This window comes from Pristis pectinata, chromosome 3 (genome assembly GCF_009764475.1).
Source record: "Pristis pectinata isolate sPriPec2 chromosome 3, sPriPec2.1.pri, whole genome shotgun sequence".
Lineage (NCBI taxonomy): Eukaryota > Metazoa > Chordata > Chondrichthyes > Rhinopristiformes > Pristidae > Pristis > Pristis pectinata.
In genome coordinates this window covers 31,771,754-31,791,933 of record NC_067407.1, presented here as the reverse complement: position 1 = coordinate 31,791,933, position 20,180 = coordinate 31,771,754, and the positions used below count along the sequence as shown (strand labels likewise).

At 39.0% G+C, this 20,180-nt stretch overlaps 1 protein-coding gene across 1 annotated transcript in view; it reads left to right on the top strand.

The window, feature by feature from the left end:
• LOC127568721 (uncharacterized) overlaps positions 1-19,941 on the top strand; it is a 44,120-nt gene extending 24,179 nt beyond the window's left edge. Inside the window, exons 5-6 of the mRNA XM_052012791.1 lie at positions 10,007-10,141; positions 19,082-19,941. Of these exons, the coding sequence (XP_051868751.1) occupies positions 10,007-10,141; positions 19,082-19,800 (854 nt within the window). The 3' untranslated portion in view covers positions 19,801-19,941. The remainder of the gene's footprint in view (positions 1-10,006; positions 10,142-19,081) is intronic.
• Positions 19,942-20,180: the final 239 nt, after the last annotated feature.

The window sequence follows — 20,180 nt, the reverse complement described above, 5'->3', positions numbered from 1 at the left end:
CAATGTTTCCAGATTTGAGAACCGTGCCTTTGGATTTAAAAATTAAGTGAGGCATTCTGTTATTTAAGAAAGTTGAGAGTGGGAAACCAGGGAATTATAGACATGTTGGTGTGACATCTAGAGAGAAATTTCTTGAGTTGGCAATTAATGATAGGTTGACCACTTTGATCAGAGAGACCCAACATAGATCTGAGGAGGTGATTTGAATGGAATTTTCAAGACATTGAGGAGAACTGATGTGGCTTTGAAGTTCAGATAGTTGCCCCATGTTTCTTACAGAACTATCGACAATACATTGTGGGTCAGGCAGATAGGTGGTCCAACTGGTCTACGAGCTCATAGTTTACCCGTGTTCTCCGACTATAGCCCAGTGCATTGTTACAAACCAGCAACAAAAGAAACACACAGAGTCATGATTCAGTGTTAAAAACTACTTTATTAATAGCTACTTATGATAATAAGAAAAATAAATGTAAAAATGTTAGAATGTTAGAAGTACAAATGATAAACCTTAAACATTAACCCCAAAACTAAACTCGTAGTGTGGGTGTGGCAAATTCCCAAACTCCAAGTCCAGGAATGGTTCTTAAAGTTCTAGTCAGCAAGCCATAAGGTAAAACATGAGCAAAGGCTTCTTCAACAACCACTGTTGTCTGAAGACAAGACATAGATGTAAAGAGAAAATAGAGAGTAATTACAAAATCCAAATGTTCCACGATGGAACCCAAACGACACCTCAGTGTTTACTCGGTAGTGACTTCCTCACCCTGAAAAGCATCCGAATCGTGGCCATCCACACAAATACCTGTTTCCTTCTACAGGTCAACAACAAAGTGAACTCCACTGTGTCGTTCCGAAGTATCTGCCACCCCGAAAAGCATCTGAGACGTGGCCGTCCACACAAATACCTGTTTCCCTCCACAGGTTAACGACAAAGTGGACTCCACCGGATTACTCCAAAAATCCATAGGTGGATTGTAGTGACAGGCACAGTTACTGTTTTCCATCCATCGATAGAGACTAGCAAGTTGGTCTCTCTCTCTCTCTCTCTCGCTCTCTCTCGCTCTCTCTCTCTCTCTCTCCCTCCTCTGACTGACTCCTTCAACAACGTCCTTTATCTTCTGTTGATGTAAGCACGCCACACACACCTGCTATGCCCTATCTTAAAGGGACATGCACCAATAGTAACCCAGTTCGTAACAGCATATTTGGCAGTCCTTGACTCTCCTGTGAAATTTTTGCAACCTTGCTGGACTAAGTTTAGGAAACATATTTGTAAGTTGACAGAACAAATGCTTCAGGAGAATTGATAATGGTACAGATATAAGGTGCAATAGAATTTCTGGAAGTTCAGACTTTTCAGTGGATTAATTTGGAATCTCTTAAATGATGGTGGTTTCCTTGTGGTCGGATAGTCAACAGACCAAAAAATGCAAATTAATTATGAATATGATAAAGGAGGGGGAGGGTAAGTGGCGGTGTTGGAGATGGTGAAGGGAGCTACATGTTTATAAAGAATTTTCTTTCAGTACCTTCATACATATTCACTTTTAGAAATACCAGTACAAAATCAGAAATTTAACTCTCATGAAAAATTACAAACATTTTTATTTCAACAAAACTAGACGCTATACCTGTAGATGTATTGTATGACATATCAATTATGCCACAAAATCACATATCGGTTTCAGCACTGGAGGGAGCCATTCTATTGAATCCATACTGACTCACTTCCCCGTAAACTCCCTGTCGTTCTGCAATTTCTTTCTTTTCACAAACCCACCAGTTGAATTTGGCTCTAATACTATCCCTGGCAGTGCATTTCTAGATTCTCACCACATGCAGCAGAGAAAAAAAAATTCCCTAATGTCATTTTTTTTCTTTTGTCAATCCCCTTCATTTTGTGACCCCGAGTTCTTGATAGCTCCACAATGAGAATATACTTTCTCAGCTTACTCTCTCTGGATGCATTGGTTCTTCTAAAATTCTATAGGATATAGAATGATTCCTGTAGATTGGATGGTGGCAAATATAATCCCATTATTTAACAATGAAGGGAAAGAGAAGACAGGCAACTACAAACCAGTTAGCCTAACATCAATAGTGGGCAAAATACAAGAGTTTGTTATAAAAGATGTGATAACAAAGCACTAAGGAAATATTAACAGGCTTAGATAAAGTCAGCATTGATATATAAAAGGGAAATCACATTTGACAAATTTACTGAAGTTACTTGACGATCTAACTAGATAAGGATGAATCAGTGGATATGTATTTGGCATTACTGTTTAACAGGAAAGAGAGTAGGAATAAATGACTTTTTTAAGGTGACAGACAGTGACTAGTGGGGTACAGTGAGTATCAGTGCTTGGGCACCAGCTATTCACAATACATCCGATTAGGATGAGAACCAAAAGTAAGATTTCTATGTTTACTGAAGACATGAAACCAGGTGTGATTATGATTTGTGAGGGCATCACAAAGAGGCTTTAAGGTGATATAAGCAATTTGAATAAGTGGGCAAATACATGACAGTGTGGATGAATGCGAGGTTTTCCACTTTACTAGACAAAACAGAAAGGCAAATTATTATTTAAATAGTGATGTTAAGAATTGTTGATGTATAAAGGGATCTAGTTGTCCTTGTGCACCAATCACTAAATTAAATATGTTTATACAGCAAGCAGTTAAGGTTATGCTGGCCTTTGTTGCAAGATGTTTTGCTCTAATTATACAGGGGCCTTGGTGAGACTGAGTTATTATCTGTAGTTTTGATCTGCTTACCTGAGAAAGGATATAATTGTCAAAGAGGGAGTGCAACAGAGATTCACCAGACTGATTCCTGGAAAGATGAGCCTATCGTATGAGGAGAGATCTGGTCAGTTAGGTCTGTATTCACTACAGCTTAGCAAAGTGCGACCAGCTCTCATTGAAATATTCAAAATTCTAACAGGTCTTGCCAAAATATAATAGTTCACATCATAGAACATAACAGCACAGTGCAGGCCCTTCGGCCTATGATGTTGTGCGGACATTTTATCCTGCTCTAACATCTATCTAACCCTTCCCTCCCACATAGCCTTCCATTTTTCTATCATTCATGTGCTTATCTAAAAATCTCTTAAATATCCCTAATGTATCTGCCTCCACAATCTCTGCCAGCAGTACATTCCACACACCCACCACTCTCTGTGTAAAAGAATTTACCTCTGACATCCCCCCTATAGATTCCTCCAATCGTCTTAAAATTATGCCCCTTTGTGTTAGCCGTTTTCACCCTGGGAAAATGTCCCTAACTGTCCACTCGACCTATGCCTCTTATCATCTTGTACTCCTCTATCAAGTCACCTCTCATCCTCCTCTCCAAAGAGAAAAGCCCTAGCTCACTCAACCTATCCTCCTAAGACATGCTCTCCAATCCAGGCAGCATCTTGGTAAATCTCCTCTGCACCCACTCTAAAGCTTCCACATCCTTCCTATAATGAGGCGAGCAGAACTGAACACAATACTCCAAGTGTGGTCTAACCAGAGTTTTATAGAGCTGCAACATTACCTCGCAGCTCTTGAACTCAATACCCCGACTAATGAAGGCCAACACACCATATGCCTTCTTAACAACCCTATCAACGTGCGCGGCAACCTTGAGGAATGTATGGACATGGACCCCGAGATCCCTCTGTTCCTCCACACTGCTAAGAGTCCTGCCATTAACCTTGTATTCTGCCCTCAAATTCAGTCTTCCAAAGTGTATCATTTCACACTTTTCCGGGTTGAACTCTATCTGCCACTTCTCAGCCCAGCTCTGCATCCTATCAATGTCCTGTTGTAACCTACAGCAACCTTCTACACTATCCACAACCCCTCCAACCTTTGTGTCATCAGCAAACTTACTAACCCACCCTCATCCAAGTAATTTATAAAAATCACAAAGATTTTCAACAAAATTTGTTGATTTTCAACAAAAGTCACTCAGCATTAAATTTCACCTGCCACTTACCCATCCTTCCATAGCCATATTGTATCTCCCTAAAATCTATTACTATCCCCTGCACAGCTCATTCTGCCTCCAAGTTTTGTATCAAATGAAAATTTCAAAGTTGTGCCCTGTATGCACAAGTCTAAATCAACATATATTAGGGAAAGCAATAGTTCTAGTACTGATCACTGAGAAATTCCACTGCATATTTCCCTCCAGTCCAAAACAAAACCTCATGCTACTACTCTCTCCTTCCAGTTACTTAGCCAATTTTAAGTCTGTACTACAACTCATATTCCATAGGCTTCAATCCTGAAGACAACCCTCTAATGTGGCACTCAGTCACATGCCATTTGGAAGCCCATATATACCTCATCAACCGCATTTCCATCATTAATCCTCTCCATTACTTCATCAAAATTCTCTATCAAATTAGTTAGACATGATTTGCCTTTAACAAATCCTTGTTGGCTGTCTCTAATCAATCCAAATGTGGATACTAATTCTATTCCTAATTATTATTTTGATCACTTATTAGAAATTTCTCCAACATTGAAGTTAAATTGACTTGTCTGTAGTTACTGGGTTTACCTCTACATCCTTTTTTGAACAAGAATTTGCAATCCTCCAGCCCCCTGGCTCTATACCTGTTTTGAAGATCATGGCTAGGACCTTAGCAACCAAGGATGCCTCCGATCCAGCCCAAGTGATTTATCCACTTTAGTGCAGCTGACCATTCTAATGGCATCTTTTTTTGCAATTCTTATTCCATCTAGAATCACACGTTAATCTTCCTTTGTTGGCGCTCCAGCAACATCTTCTTTGGTAAAGATTAATGAGAAGTATCATTTAGTACCTCAGCCATGGCCTCTTCTTCCAAGAGTACATTTCCATTTTGGTCTCCAATCAATCCCATCTCTCTTCTTTACAATCCTTTTCCTATTCACTTGCCTGTATAATATTTTTGATTCCTGTTTATGTTTACTTCCAGTCCTTTGTCATGCTCTCTACCGCTCTTATTTCCCTTTTTTCACTTTCCTGCGAAATTATTTGTAATTGCCTATAAGTGAGTCATAGCGTAGAGTCATAGTGTACTATAGCACAGAAACAGGCCCTTCGGCCCATCTAGTTTATGTCACCTGATTTCTGCCTAGGCCCATCTACCTGCACCTGGACCATTTCGCTCCAAACCCCTCCCATCCATTTACCTATCCAAGCTTATCTTAAATGTTACAATTGAACCCGCATCTACCACTTCCACTGGCAGCTCGTTTCCCCTCAGATTCCCCTTATATATTTCACCTTTCACCCTAAACCTATTTCCTCTAGTTCTAGTCTCACCCAATCTTAGAGGAAAAAGCCTGCATACATTCACCCTATTGCATTAACACTATTACAGCGCCAACAACCCGGGTTCAATTCCCGCCGCTATCTGTAAGGAGTTTGTATGTTCTCCCCATGTCTATGTGGGTTTCCTCCAGATGCTCCGGTTTCCTCCCACATTCCAAAGACGTATGGGTTAGGAAGTTGTGGGCATGCTACATTAGCGCCAGAAGGGTGGTGACACTTGCGGGCTGCCCCCCAGAACACTCTACGCAAAGATGCATTTCACTGTGTGTTTCGATATACATGTGACTCATAAAGAAATCTTATCTATCTATACCCCTCATAATTTTGTATACATCTATAAGATCTTCCCTCATTCTCCTGTGCTCCAGATAATAAAGTCCTAACCTATTCAACCTTTCCCTATAACTCAGGTCCTCAAGTCCCAGCAACATTCTTATAAATTTTCTCTGCACTCTTTCAAACTTATTGATATCTTTCTGTAGGTAGGTGACCAGAACTGCACACAATACTCTAAATTCGGCCTCACCAATGTCTTGTACAACTTCAACATAACATCCAAACTCCTGTACTCAATGCCCTGATTTATGAAGGCCAATGTGCCAAAAGCTCTCTTTACCACCCTATCTACCTGTGACGCCACTTTCAAGGAACTATGGATCTGTATTCCCAGGTCTCTTTGTTCCACTGCACACCTCAGAGCCCTATAATTTGTGTAGCAAATTGTCACCTCTTATATGCTGTTTTTGTCTTCTCAGTTTCAGCCTCAATTTGGTCATCCATGGAGCTCTGGCACTAATTTCTCTGCCTTTTTCCGCTTAAGAATGTAGATCAAATGATAAAGGTCTCCCATTGTTTACCAGTCAAACTTTGATTTCAGTTTACCTGGGCCAGATCTGTTTTCATCCCATTGCAATTGGCACTAATCCTATTGACTTTTTCATTTAATGCTGACCAGTATCCTTTTCATTGGTTTTTCCAAACCTCATGACATTATGATTACTATATGATAGCTGTTTCTCCACTAATGTTTGTTCCATGTGGCCTGGCTCATTTTCCAGAATCATTCAGCAATGCTGCCCCCTCATTGGGATAGATATCTGCTAATCAAGAAAGTTCTCTTGAACACATTTAAGAATCTCCCCCTCCTCTTCACCCATTATGATATTGCTGTCCCAATCTATATATGAATAACTGAAGTCCCCCATTATCCATATCATATGGTTTTTCTACCTCTTGATCTGTATTCCAAGGTTTTAAAAACGGTGGCTATGGAGAAATGCATTCTAGAATAGTTCACATAGATTGCAAAGTTGTAAATGTAACCCCACTATTTAAGAAAGCGAAAGAGAAAGAGAACTACAAACCAGTTAGCCTGACATTAGTAGTGGAGAAATTACTGGAATCTACTATTAAGGAAATGCTAACAGGGCAATTAGAAAATAATAATTGGATTGGACACTGTCAATATTGTTGGCATTTTTTGTAGTTGTATCCAGCAGAATATATAAGGGAATCAATGGAGGTTGGTATTTGGACTTCCAGAAGGTCTTTGATAAGGTGGCACACACAAGATCATTAGATAAGATTAGACTGCACAGCATTGGGAGCAATGTATTGGCGTGAATTGAGGATTGGTTAATGGCCAGAAAAACAGAGTAGGAATAAACAGATTATTTTCATTTTGGGGGACTATGAATTGTGCGGTGCCATGGGGATCAGTGTTGAGCCCCCAGCTGTTCAAAATCCATATAATGATTTGGATGCGGGAGCCTAGTATATCCAAATTTGCTGATGATCCAAAACTGGGTTGCAGTATGTGTTTTGAGGAGGAATAAAAAAAACAAAACATAGAAAATACAAATAGGAGAAAGCTATTTGGCCCTTCAAACCTTCACCACCATTCAATATGTGCATGGCTAACTCAATACAACATTCTATCCCTCTCCCCAAAACCCTTGGATACCTTTTGTGTCTTTAAATCTATATCCCTACAGACTTTTGGCTTCCACCATCACTCCACAAGTGCACCATCCTCTGAGTAATGAAATTTCTCCTCATCTCAGTCCTAAATATCATACCTTTTATTCTGAGATTGTGACCAAGCATCCCATACCCCTCAGGCAGGGATACCATTTGCCTGCACCTGCATGTTTTCTTTAATTGACTGATGTACAAGGTCATCCAGGTTCCTTTGTAAATCAACATTTTCAAATTTATGGAGACATGAGATTGCAGATACTGGAATCTGGAGCAACAAACAAGATGCTGGAGGAACTTAGCATGTCAAGCGGCATCTGTGGAGGGAAATGGAGAGTCAATGTTATGGGTTGAGACCCTTCATCTGGACTCTGTGATTTCTGCTGCTTTTCGACCATTTCCAAATGTATCACTATTTAAATAATGCTCCTGCCTTTCTGTTTTGCCTGCTGAACTGAATAACTTCACATTTATCCAAGTTATACTGTATTTGTCATGGATTTGACCACTCAATTGTCTGAAGTGCCTTGAAACTTAGTATCCTTCTTACAATATACTTTCCCACCCACATTTACTTTGTTAGCAAACTTACAAATATCACAGTCGATTTCCTGGCAGAAGGAAAGTAATGTGGAAGATCATGAGGTCTTTTTTTTAAGAAAATGGTGAGAGATTGAAAGGTGTGAGTGTTTAGAGGGACCTGTGAGTCCGCATACATGAATCACTGAAAGTTAATGTGCCACTTTTCAAAATTAATCCCATATCCCTTGATTCCCTTAATATCTCAAATTTAAACTAAAGTGAGTCTGTTTAACCACTCCACATACACCAAACCCATCATCCCGGGAATCAATTTGGTAAACCTTCAGTTCACTCCCTTAATCACAGGTACATTCTTCCGTGGGTAGGGGGAACAGATTTTTGGTAGCCAATTGTATTAAAGGATTTGAGGAAGGTGGCAAAGCATGTTTAAAGGGTTAAGTGGCCTCATTCTCTTCTCGTCCTTTCACTAAGTTTTACTCAGGTTCCAAAGAGACAAATACTTTTTTTAAACAGATAAGTAAATAATGAATTTTAGAAAGAGCCTGCTTTTGGTAAATAGGTTTATTATTGTCACATATACTGAGGTACAGTGAAAAACTTGTCTTGCATGCCATCCATGCCGATCCTTTCATTACAACAGTGCATTGAGGTAGTACAAGGGAAAACAATAATAGAATGCAGGATAAAGTGTTATAATTACAGAGAAGGTGCAGTGCGGGTAGACAATAAGGGGCAGAGCCATAATGAGGTAGATTATGACCATATGAGGTAGATTACCGTAACAAGGTCACAAGTCGATCATTTAGAGACAGTATTATATCGTTTGACATACCAAAGCACCTTGCATCCAGTATTGGTTTTGAACTGGTCACTGCTACACAGGAAGGTGCAGTAGCCAACTTGGACACTGCAAAGTCCTGCCAACAGTAAATTCGATGAATGACATTTCATCCTTTTGATGAAGGAGCAGTGGCTTGCTAAGAAAGCTTACTTCAGTTCTGCATAGTTGCATGAGATTTTTCAAGCCAGCTGGAGAGGCAGTGATCATAAATGAAGCAAAATTCCTAATTTCAGGCATTACAGGAGAAGCTTCAAAGACTATGAACCCAATATCACTTGGGAAAAAAATGGCAGCAGTCCTTCAACACTGCATAGGTGTATCTGCTGAATATATGTTTTGGAGAGGAGTTGGCCCACCGTGTCTGCACCAATCACGATGCCAATCTAAACTAATCCCACCTGCTTGCATATGGTCCATTTTCCTCTATTCCCTTTCTCTTCATGTGTCTACCAAAATGCCTCTTAAAGGTTGCTACGGTATCTGCTCCTACCACCTCCCCGGCAGTGAGTTCCGGGCAACTACCAATTTCTGTGTGTAAAAATAAACTTGCTTCACACATTTCTTTTAAACTTTCCCCTCTCACCTTAAATCTATGCCATCTAGTATTTGACATTTCCACCCTGGGATAAAAACACTGACTTCTATCCTATCTATACCTCATAATTTTGTATACTTCTGTCAGGTTGCCTTTCAGCCTCCCATGCTCCAGGGAAAACAATCCTAGTTTGTCCAACCTCTTCTTGTAGCTAATGCACTCCAATCCAGGCAACACCTTGGTGAACATCTTCTGCACCCTCTCCAAAGCCTCCACATCCTTCCTATGGTGTGGTGATCAGAACATCAGATGTGGCCCGACTACAATTTTATGCAGCTGCAGCATGACTTCCTGACTTCTATACTCAGTGCCCCAACCGATGAAGGCAAGCATGCTGTGCGCCTTCTTTGCCATCCTATCGATTTGTTTTGTCGTTTTCAGGGAGCTATCGATTTGCATCCCAAGATCCCTCTGTACATCAATGCACCGAAGGGTCCTGCCAGTTACTATATACTTTCCCTTTGCATTTAACCTCCCAAAATGCATCACCTCAGACTTGTCTGAATTAAACTCCATTTGCCATTTCTCCACCCAAATTTCCAGCTGATCTACATTTTGCTGTATTCTTTGACAACCTTCCTCACTAGCCACCAATTTTCATGTCATCTGCAAACTTACTAATCAGACTACCTACATTTTCATCTAAATCATTAACTTATATTACAAACAATAAAACAATATCAAGATAAAATGTTTTCTAAAATTGTGATTCCTTTGTCTGCAGCTTATGAATTCAACTGTCTGAAAGGAAGTATGCCTGGTGCATATGAAGATTCTGAGCACAGAACTAGGACAACAGAATCTAGTGATCAAATGTTTGTGGAAAAATGTGATGCTGAATGTCAATTCAGTTATCCAGGTACTCATTTATTCTTCTATCAAGCACACTTATTATATAGTCATACAATTGTATTCACCCACCCTGGGAAAAAAATTGTGACCATCCACCTGAACAAGTTAGTTTTAAGTTGCAGAGAGAGTGGGGAGGTATGGATAGGACAAAGGTAATATCTCTGATAAGATGTGGCCAGGATTATCATGGTGATAAGCTGTTGATGAAGCCATTGATAGATAGAGAGAGAAAGATCAGAAAGGGAAGGGAAAAGTCAGAGAAGGACAGATGGAGGTCAATGCAGAGTGGAAATTGGCAGCAAAAGTAATGACATTTTGGAGTTCCATATGAATACAGGAAGCAGCACCAATACAGTCATCAGTGTACTAGAAAAGGAGCTGAGGAAGTCTGTCTGAGTAGGACTGAAACAAGGACAGTTCCATTATCTCCCACATTAAGACAGACTTGGCCCTCATTAATCTATTGATCAAAATGGCTTCACCAACAACTCATCACCATGGCAAACCTATCAGTGATATTACCTTTGTCCTAGCCATCCCTCCCCACTCTCTCTGCAATTTAAACAAACATATTTTCTCTTTTTCAGTTCAGACACGGGGGCTTTGATCTGAAACATTAACTTCATTTCTCTTTACACAGATACTGCATGGCTGCTGAGTGTTTCCAGCATCTACAGTTTTTTGACTTTCATCACATGTTGAATGACATCCAGATCATATAGTGGTTTGGTTATTTTAGTCCAGACTTCAGGTTCAAGCAAGTCAATATCATATCCAAATTTGTTCATGTTTTCTCCAAAATTTAGATTAGACAATTGGTTAGAAATATCATGACTCAATTCTTTTCCTGGGTGTGAGGATTGTATGATGCTCCGTCTTATTGACCCTCTTGGAGAAGGCATAGTACAAAATGTTGAGAATATAATTGGGCATATGAAGCTATCAGTGTAAGAAAAATAATGCTGTGGTTACACAGTGCATTCCATTCCACCACCACCACCCAAGGTAAATCAACAGGTTCATAACTTGCTGATGTAGAGTGCATGATGCAATTTGCCCTCTTTCCAGAGAATCCATGTACTGGTCATTTCTGATCAGGTAGTATGCAGGGACAGGTTACCTTTTCCCTTTCTGACATCCCATTAGGTCTATGGGAAGACACCTATCTGAATAATACTATAGACTACATAAGATGCATTATCTTGATGTTCTGAATATTATATCTGTCCAATTTAATATGTGGCTAATGCTTCTTGCCCAAAATGGGTGTCTGTGGTGAGTTAGAATAAGAGGAAACCTCAACACTACCACTAGTACTATTAAATCATTAGGAAGATCATGACATGTGTGATAGAATAACTGAACTCTAATTAACCTTCTTAATTTACAAAAGCTCAAATCAGGTGAAATTTCATAGTCTGTTAATTGTGCTAAATGTTCATTGCTTATTGATTCAGGTACATGTCTCTTCCAATCTTTCTAAATTGTGGCTGGTTTGCTGTATTAACCAATTACCATAAATCATATATGTATCACCCTGGGATGCCTTGGAACTGTTTTATGAGTTGATCTGTCTTTCTAGACAAATTTAAAGTTGAATTAGCAGCCTTCGCAAAATGAAGAGGCACTAGAAAATTTTCATAAAGCTGCTACTGTGTTAAACTATTGCTTTGCCATAAAACATTTGTTGCTTTGCTTTCTTTAATTCATTACTTACAAAATTTACTTTATTATACTCCATTCCTGCCCTAACTTCTGTTACTAAATAATTTATGAGACCTCATTTCTTCCTTTCCCCTTGTGGGCTTGAGTTGTGATCATAGCAATAAGAAAATGACTTTCTAAAGATTTAAATTCCCATGAATCTCCCTTATTTTCCCAAAATCTTTTCACCAGATGTTGTCACATTTTGTCTGTAAGCCTTTGGGTATTTCTTTTACACCATTTCGGACATTTCACTTTAGTTGAATTTAAAATAGCTGAAATTTCCTGGTGCAGTACATTTTGATATAACGTTTGATCATTTGGGATCAATACCAATCCATTTTTAGATCTTGGTATCTCTGGACATTTTAGCAAAAGATGTTGTTTAAATTCAGGAAACTTATTTGATGCTGTTTTTCACTGGTACATTGTAATTGTGTCATCCTAACACACATATAACTGTGTTTTTGAATGCATTATGTTCACATTAGTATCTGTCTCATATCTCAGTTTGACCAACAGTGGACTATACCATGCCTTACATATTTGGTTTCATATAAGCTCAGATGTTATATTCAACTCTCCTACCCATGGTTTTCAAGGTGCAGATGTGAACAGTCTGTGATGTCTATGATGAGATGTCTGTGGCCTTTCACAGTTTGGATGTTGTGCACTGGTTAGCTTTCCCTAAATGATTCAAATTTGCATTTCACATAAATTTGTCTCCCTCCTTTAACCTTGATCCTGTATGAAAGCTAAAACCCGCTCTGTTTAACTGACATTATTGTTAAATCACCTATGTGAAAAACAACTCTATAGAGTGCATCCCAATTTTTACTGCTCTCCCCAGAAATGTGCTAGTTGAAGTGCAGCAGTCGGCTTCAGCAGACACTGTCCAGCTCCTCATGATTACCTTAAGAGGTGCCACTTCCCTCTTCATTCCTTTCTGCAGAAATAAAGCAAATTAAAAAGCTTGCTCTGCAATGACCCCTTTATTATGATCCAAACTACACAGATCTGGTTGGTTAAATATGTTGCTAGTCATTTACAATATTTGTATAATAGTTCTTAGCATGTATGACTTCTCAAGTCATATCTCCTGCCTGATTTCTGGATCTGAAACTAGTGATGTACTACTGTAGGCAAATCATCTTCCCCTAAGGTCCAACATTTCACCATACTCATGACGGTCTCTTATACCCTTGGTTGTTTCATTCAATTGATGTGAAATAATTTTACTTTTTGGGTACAGCACAAACCACTGGATGAGCTTTGTCCACAATGTTACATATTATTTATTTATTTATGCGTATAGTCAAAAACTGCATATTTTCTCACCATCACTTGAAATCTCCTTGGTCCCATATTTAGCTCTCTATTCATTTTGATGCCTTAATGTGTTCTACCAATGTTCAATTAATCTTGCTGATAGAGCTCCTCCAATTTTCATTTTGGTTCTCTTATAAATCTCTCCCAGGTTACCACTTTCTCTCGCCTTGCTTTAAGAATTGGTACAAAAAGTACACTGTTGTTCTCATAGATCTTCCTGTCATTAACTCATGAGGTGTCTGAAATAGTCACATCTCCCTGCATTGTCCCTCACCACATGCAAAATGTCTTTAACACTGGACCACTAGAAAGTGCTTTTCCATTTGCTAACTTAAATCCTTGTTTTTCCCAAATATAAACTCTGTCAATAAATTGAAGTCAAACATAGAATCTGAACAGGTAGTGTACGGAGGCAGGAACCAAAATCACTACATGTGCCACTGCAGCCAGTTCTGCCTACTACAGGCTCAGATGACTTGGTAAATTCTGTTCATCAGCTGTTTCATTGTTTGGATCCCGAATTCTATATTCCATCCATATTTACCCCTTTTCCACATAACTGCATCCGCTATAAAGATATCCCTAACCTGCGCATGAATTAATTTCTTAAATCCCCCTTCTGTTTCCCCCTCTACTGTACATTGATGTGGTGTCTCCATGTATCCTACGTTTACTGCCAGGGTGAAGTGATTTAATGATTCCACCTTAAGATCAAATGAACCTAATAGCACAGACCATGTACTATTAGTGGAACTGGATATCATATATTCTTTAATCCTCCCATCAATTAATAATTTATTGGAATGTGTGCATTTCTCAAAGTTACTGTACTAGTTCCCATGAATAAAACAAAATGTTTAACTGGCCAGTAGGTGGCTAACACGTATCTATGACAGGAAAAATATATCATCTCTATCCAGTGTAGCAGTTAGCGTAACGCTATTACAGTGCCAGTGACCCGGGTTCAATTCCGCCACTGTCTGTAAGGAGTTTGTACATTCTCCCCGTGTCTATGTGGGTTTTTTTCTGGGTGCTCCGGTTTCCTCCCGCATTCCAAAGACGTACAGGTTAGAGCTGAGGGCATGCTATGTTGGCACCGGAAGAGTGGCGACACTTGCGGGCTGCCCCCAGCACATTCTCAGTAATGCAAAAAGACGCATTTCACTGAGTGTTTTGATGTACAAGTGACTAATAAATAAATATCTATCTATCTATCCACGATAAGGCCTGAGACACATGTGCTGCTATTCTAAGTTTCCCATGACTTAACATTAAGAGTACTGCATTTAAACTATCTCCTGTGGCTGTACATTCCACCCAGAAATCTATGTATGGTCCATTTTTCTCAAAGCTGGAGCCCTCTGCAGCTTTTCCTTGAGTATATTGGAAAACCTTCTCATGTTCCTCTGTCCACTCCCACCCAGCTGACTTCTGTGTTAATGCACACAAAGGTCTGGTTATACACACATAATCTTCTGTAAACTCACTGCAATGCCTGGTAAGCCATAACTATGATTTCAAAGTGGAAACATCCTCTGGTGTTAATAACTTATGTACAGCTTTCCTTTTTGTCTCATCTATACCTTTCCTCTCTTTGTTTTAACATGAGCCCCAAAAAGTGGTATTTCTTTTTGCCCTATCAGAGCCTTCTAGGATTTATTTTTTGTCTACATCACAGACTGTAACAATTCCCTTAATAACACTGTATGTTCCTCTCCTGTGTCCGTAATGTTCTGATTTGGTATGTCCTTACCAGAAAGCCCTTCTAAACACTTAGACATTTGCTGATTGTGGAACCCTTGTGGCAGATGTACTGCTGCCCCTTAAAAGACAAATTTATATGGAATATAAATCGGAATATCAGAATATACCAAAACCTATGAAAGATATTCAACACTGTGTTTACTGTTCTCATCAAGGAACTATTCTCCTTGCATCTTGAGATCTCTGCTTAATGCCATACATTGGTTTGTGCATGTTCTTGATTTCTAAATTAAATTGGTAAATTGGTTTATTATTGTCACATGTACCGAGGTACAGTGAAAAACGTTGTTTTGCATGCCATTTCATTACAACTTTAAAAGACTCCCTCATGTCAGATGTCAATGAACTCTCAACCAGCCTCTCCCAATCCACTTCTTGCAGTTCTTGTCCAATACTGTCGTAATTACCCTAAATAATTAGAGAAAGGTGTGGATGATGGTATATTTATTGACCAAGAAAAATAATTGACTACCTATCTCTTATTGATTTTAATATATTGGTCATCTCCTACCTATTTCATGAGTTAATTTCAAAGGCTGTAATCATCCACAGTAGGGGCATGAATAATATTCAGTTCTACTCACGAAACCTCCATTCAAGAACTATAAACAAAATGGGACGACCCACAAATAAATCTTGTTCAATAACCAATGGCAGTTAATTTCTATTCCGGAGAAGGTACTTCTGAGTCACATTTCAATCCATTGGCAAAATTGGTACCTCAATGTGAGACTAGCCATGAGTCAAAAAGGAAATAGAACTCATTCTAAAAGTCCTGTTATAGGTTTGGGCAAGGGTATCAAACTCAATATACTTGATAGGCCTAAACCAACACATTAGTACTTGCACTGAGCTACATACAGCAAAAGTTACTTTAATGCACTGGGAATAGAAATTAGTATGTAGTTGGCCAGTTTTTTTTTAAGCATTCAGTGGATCCAATGTGTGCAATAACTGGGTGAAATGTGTTGTGGTAACATAACTACCGGCATATTGTTTGCACAGTTTTCAATCATCCTGAATGGAAGCCTGAAATCACAATGGGTAAATTTAAATATGCAAAGTAAGTTCCTGTGCTGTTTTAACACCCACTTAAAAAAAACTAACATTAGAAACAAAGAGGAAAATGCAATGCAGGCTCCAACTATCTTTTCATGTTACTGAGAGACCTATGCAACAATTTTCAAAGGTACACTTAAGACAGCAAAGAATCATGGGTGGCATGGGAAGCAAATCAGTCCATGCTATATGGTACTGCTTTGGCCCACCAGCAGCTGGCCTTTGGCTATTTTTCATCTCTTGTCCATCTGCTTGTTTCCTATTCAACCATCTTTATAAAGTAACTAGGTTTCATTCATCTTTTCATTGGCTGCTCATCTTTTGGCAACGTTCCCACTCACAAGATTGCTATTGCTTTTCTCAGCTCTCCATATAATGCTGGATGATACTAGATCACTTCATTCCAATCTGTTTTGTTGACTACGCCATCTCTAGCTGTTACCACAAAATAGGCATGAACAACCCTTCCTATGAATTTCAAACTCTCTCTAGGCCTCATCTCTTATGCTGTGAAATTCTTAAGATTGGACCAGGTGACATTTTCCATTTATTCTCCTCTGTTGTGACAAAAATATGATAAAACTTCTCTATACAAGGTGGAACACAACAGAGCGACACAACAGACCTAAGCAGAGCATCAGCTTGGGTCCATATGCAGGCTCTCCTATGATAAAAAGGCCATAGTCTGCACTTATTTTACCTTATTGTTCCCCAACTTTCTGTCTGCATCCAGGATCTTTATCCTAGCACCAATCATGACTCTTGGACTCCACAACAATCCTCTCTGCTGACTTTATTCCAGGTAGCTCATGTGGTGAAGTAAGCAGGTTTCACTAACCCATTTACTGGCTGCATCTCTCTTGGCACTGTTCCCACATTTGCTATTGGTTCTTCTAACTCTAAGTATATTGCTGGATGATATTGAATCAATCTCACTCTTCCTCCTCTGACACTGCCCCAACCTCAAGAACCCATACTATCTTCTTCAGAACAAGCTGACGACTCCCCTACAGTACACAGACACAACAATAGAAAGGAGAGCCATGCTATCACCAGAAATGCCCGAGCAGGCCACTAACCTGATGAAGCAATATATGTTACTTCAGAGGTTTTTAGTGTAGCCCATACTGTGTTAATAGACTTACAGTTACCAATACCACAGCAAAACCTGAAAAGTAGTAGAAAGAGCAGCAGAAAAGCAGCTTGACATCAATCACCAATTCTTCAGTTGTCAGAGCTCTTTGCACATCATCAGGTGTGCTCCCTGAACCATCCCTCCCATTCCCAAGTACTAACAATCTCTATTGTTATTGAAATGTTCTTTATATGCACCATCTGATTTTGTTTTCATTCTCTTATTGAATATTGGCTTTGGTGACACAGTCAGCATTTATTGCATGAGAAGATAGGGCAAGATGCTTTATTGAACCACTGATGTTGTTGTGCAGAGTACTCATTATTAGGTATTCATTTTGACCCAGTCATAATGAAAGAAAAGCAACATATTTGCAAGTCGTGATGGTGTGCAACTTAAAGGGCAACTTGGTGGAACATCTGTTCCTTTGTAGCCATGGTGCAGCTCTTATGGTGGAAACAAATATTCAGAATGGACGCGGTTGCTTCCTTGAATTATGTTGTTGTAGTAGCTAATTAGACACCATACACCTGATTTGCTGAGAAGGATTTGGGATTAAAAGGTAAATCACTCACTGCTGAGTGCCCAGCCAGATCTAGTCAATGATAACTCCCAGAATATTCATAGTGTGAGTTTCTTCATGATGATGTTTTTGATGTCATGGGGAAGTGGTTATACTCTCTCTTGTTGGACCTGGTCACTTCCTTATCAGTGCATTTGTGAATGATCTCCACTTTTTACATATCTTCTGTGCTTATTTACCCAACACAGTGCTACCACAAATTGGCTTCATCTTCAAAGGTAGAAGGCTGAGCTTCTATTGAGGAAACTCTTTAGGGCGGTGGTTGGTAATATCAAGATGCTCAGAGCCTTATGCACACTGCAATGTATGGGCACATGCCAGTGTTTTTATAACTGAATCGTGTTTCTGCTACTTCGAAGGGCACTGGAGGAATAGATAGCAGGAGTGCAGAAGTTATCCTATGAGAGCACAGCATCAATGCAATTTCAGTGAAATCTGGGCCACTGTCAGAAATGCACCTGAGAAAACAATGGGTCTGTTTTTAGTATGAAGGGAGAGCAGAGAGAGATAAATGTTTACAGAGACCGTTTAAAGTTGGTAATACAGAATATAGAATGAAAAGAAAAAGTAAAAGAGGGGATATGGTCTGAATAAGTCATCATCTCAACATCTCCTCCCTCTGTGCAACTATAGGTCCACCCTTGATAACTAGTTTTCTATGTGTTTTGATAATCTGCAGAGGAGGTTTGCGAAAATAATCCTGGGGATGAGACTTCAGCTACGTAGAGTCATTGGAAAAACTGGGATTGTTCTCAAAATTGTGATTGACTTTCAAGAGCTCATTTAAATTTTTCAGCAATGCACCCAAAATCAGGGTGCTAAACATCTGACAGTCATGTCCTCTGTAACCTTTTCCCCTTGTCTACTAAACTAATTCCTGAGAATAAGAGACTGGCCCTCTGCATATACTGCCTGAGCCAAGACTTCAAAGGGAGCATCACAGAAGTTTGGTGCCCTCTCAGTGCATGTTGCAGCCACTTGAGTGTTCCCTTCATTCTACAGGCACAGTTCATTTTCCTTTTAAGAGGTGTTAATTCCTAAAGAAGCATTGTTAATGTCCAATATCTGCCAAACTGTACCACACATATAAATCAAGTGGCATGAATATTTTGGATTGAACTTCTGTGTCATTTTCTGTGTTGTCATAAAGTATATGGAAACAACAATGTAACTTTTTTAAAAACCAATGGTTTAATATCATGTGTAACTTTTCAAAAAAGTTTAGTTCATATTTAATTCAAACTAAAATATACATACTTAGGAAATCATTTTGGTTCTTAACAATAAACATTCTGACACAGAGTATAGAATAAATAGAACACCCAAGGATGCAGATTGATATATGCTCACAAAATGGTTTCTATATGTTCTAGCTTCTAGAGAACCATCAGAAGACTGCAAAAACAAGAATGATCCATGCCTGGATGAAGTTGAACAAGCATCATCAAATTTTCAATGCAAAAATCAAGAAATTATTCCATGTAATAACTTATCTGATAGCACGACCTCATCTCAGAGTTCTTACCAAGAATATCTGTCTACTTTACCAACTGATATTTCAACACCAAGATCTGAGTCATCTTCACAAACTTCTTCAAGTTCAGAAATAGCTGATGATTTTGGAAACAAGTCTGAATGTTCTCTAAATAGCTCAATACCAAGTGAAGCACTTTTAAACTTAATGCAGAGTTATTTTGCAAATGGAGATGATGTTAAGTCTGTAAAGATTTCAATCCTTCTGGACAAGTCCCAGAGTGATGACTTCAGTCATAGCACTAATGTAAGAGAAAGCACCAGCAGAATTTCTGACCAAATGAATTCTCCATCAACTTCTGAAGGATATTCCAAAATGGGATTAAAAAATAATTGTCATTTTCTGGATCATAAAAATACCTTACAATATGTGGGATCATCCTTGACTTCACTGGAGCATCCTGCAAGAAACTGTACTAGCCTTGATTCACCAGAGTTTGGTTCATTAATTCCAGCAAAGGAGGTTGATTCAAGTGACTGGTACTGCGCAGATAAGGAACCATGTAGCAAAGCCACCACAGTTAGATATATGTTTACTGATAGTGAAACTGATGCTTAAAAATGCAATTGTAGCTAAAATATACCTAAATCACTGAATTAAAATCAGTTTAATTGTACGGCTTGAGTAGAAATGATAAACAGAATAAAACTAATTTATTCTACTGACAGCCAACAGATAAATAAAAATCAACTAGTTTTACTTTTTACGTTATTTAGTCCAGGGCTTGAATATTTCTCTTGTTATTTGATGACTGAAACTGGACATTAAGACACTGTTGCGCAGAGCTCAATTTTTACTTTGCACGTCCTCCTCTAATTTAAAGGATTACATTTTTCTCCACATTGCTATTAACTGCATGCAAGATAAGAAGGCAAGCCAGCTTCGTACCAAATCTGCCTTCCTCATCCATCTTACTTCAGTTCTTTGGGATTCTGAGA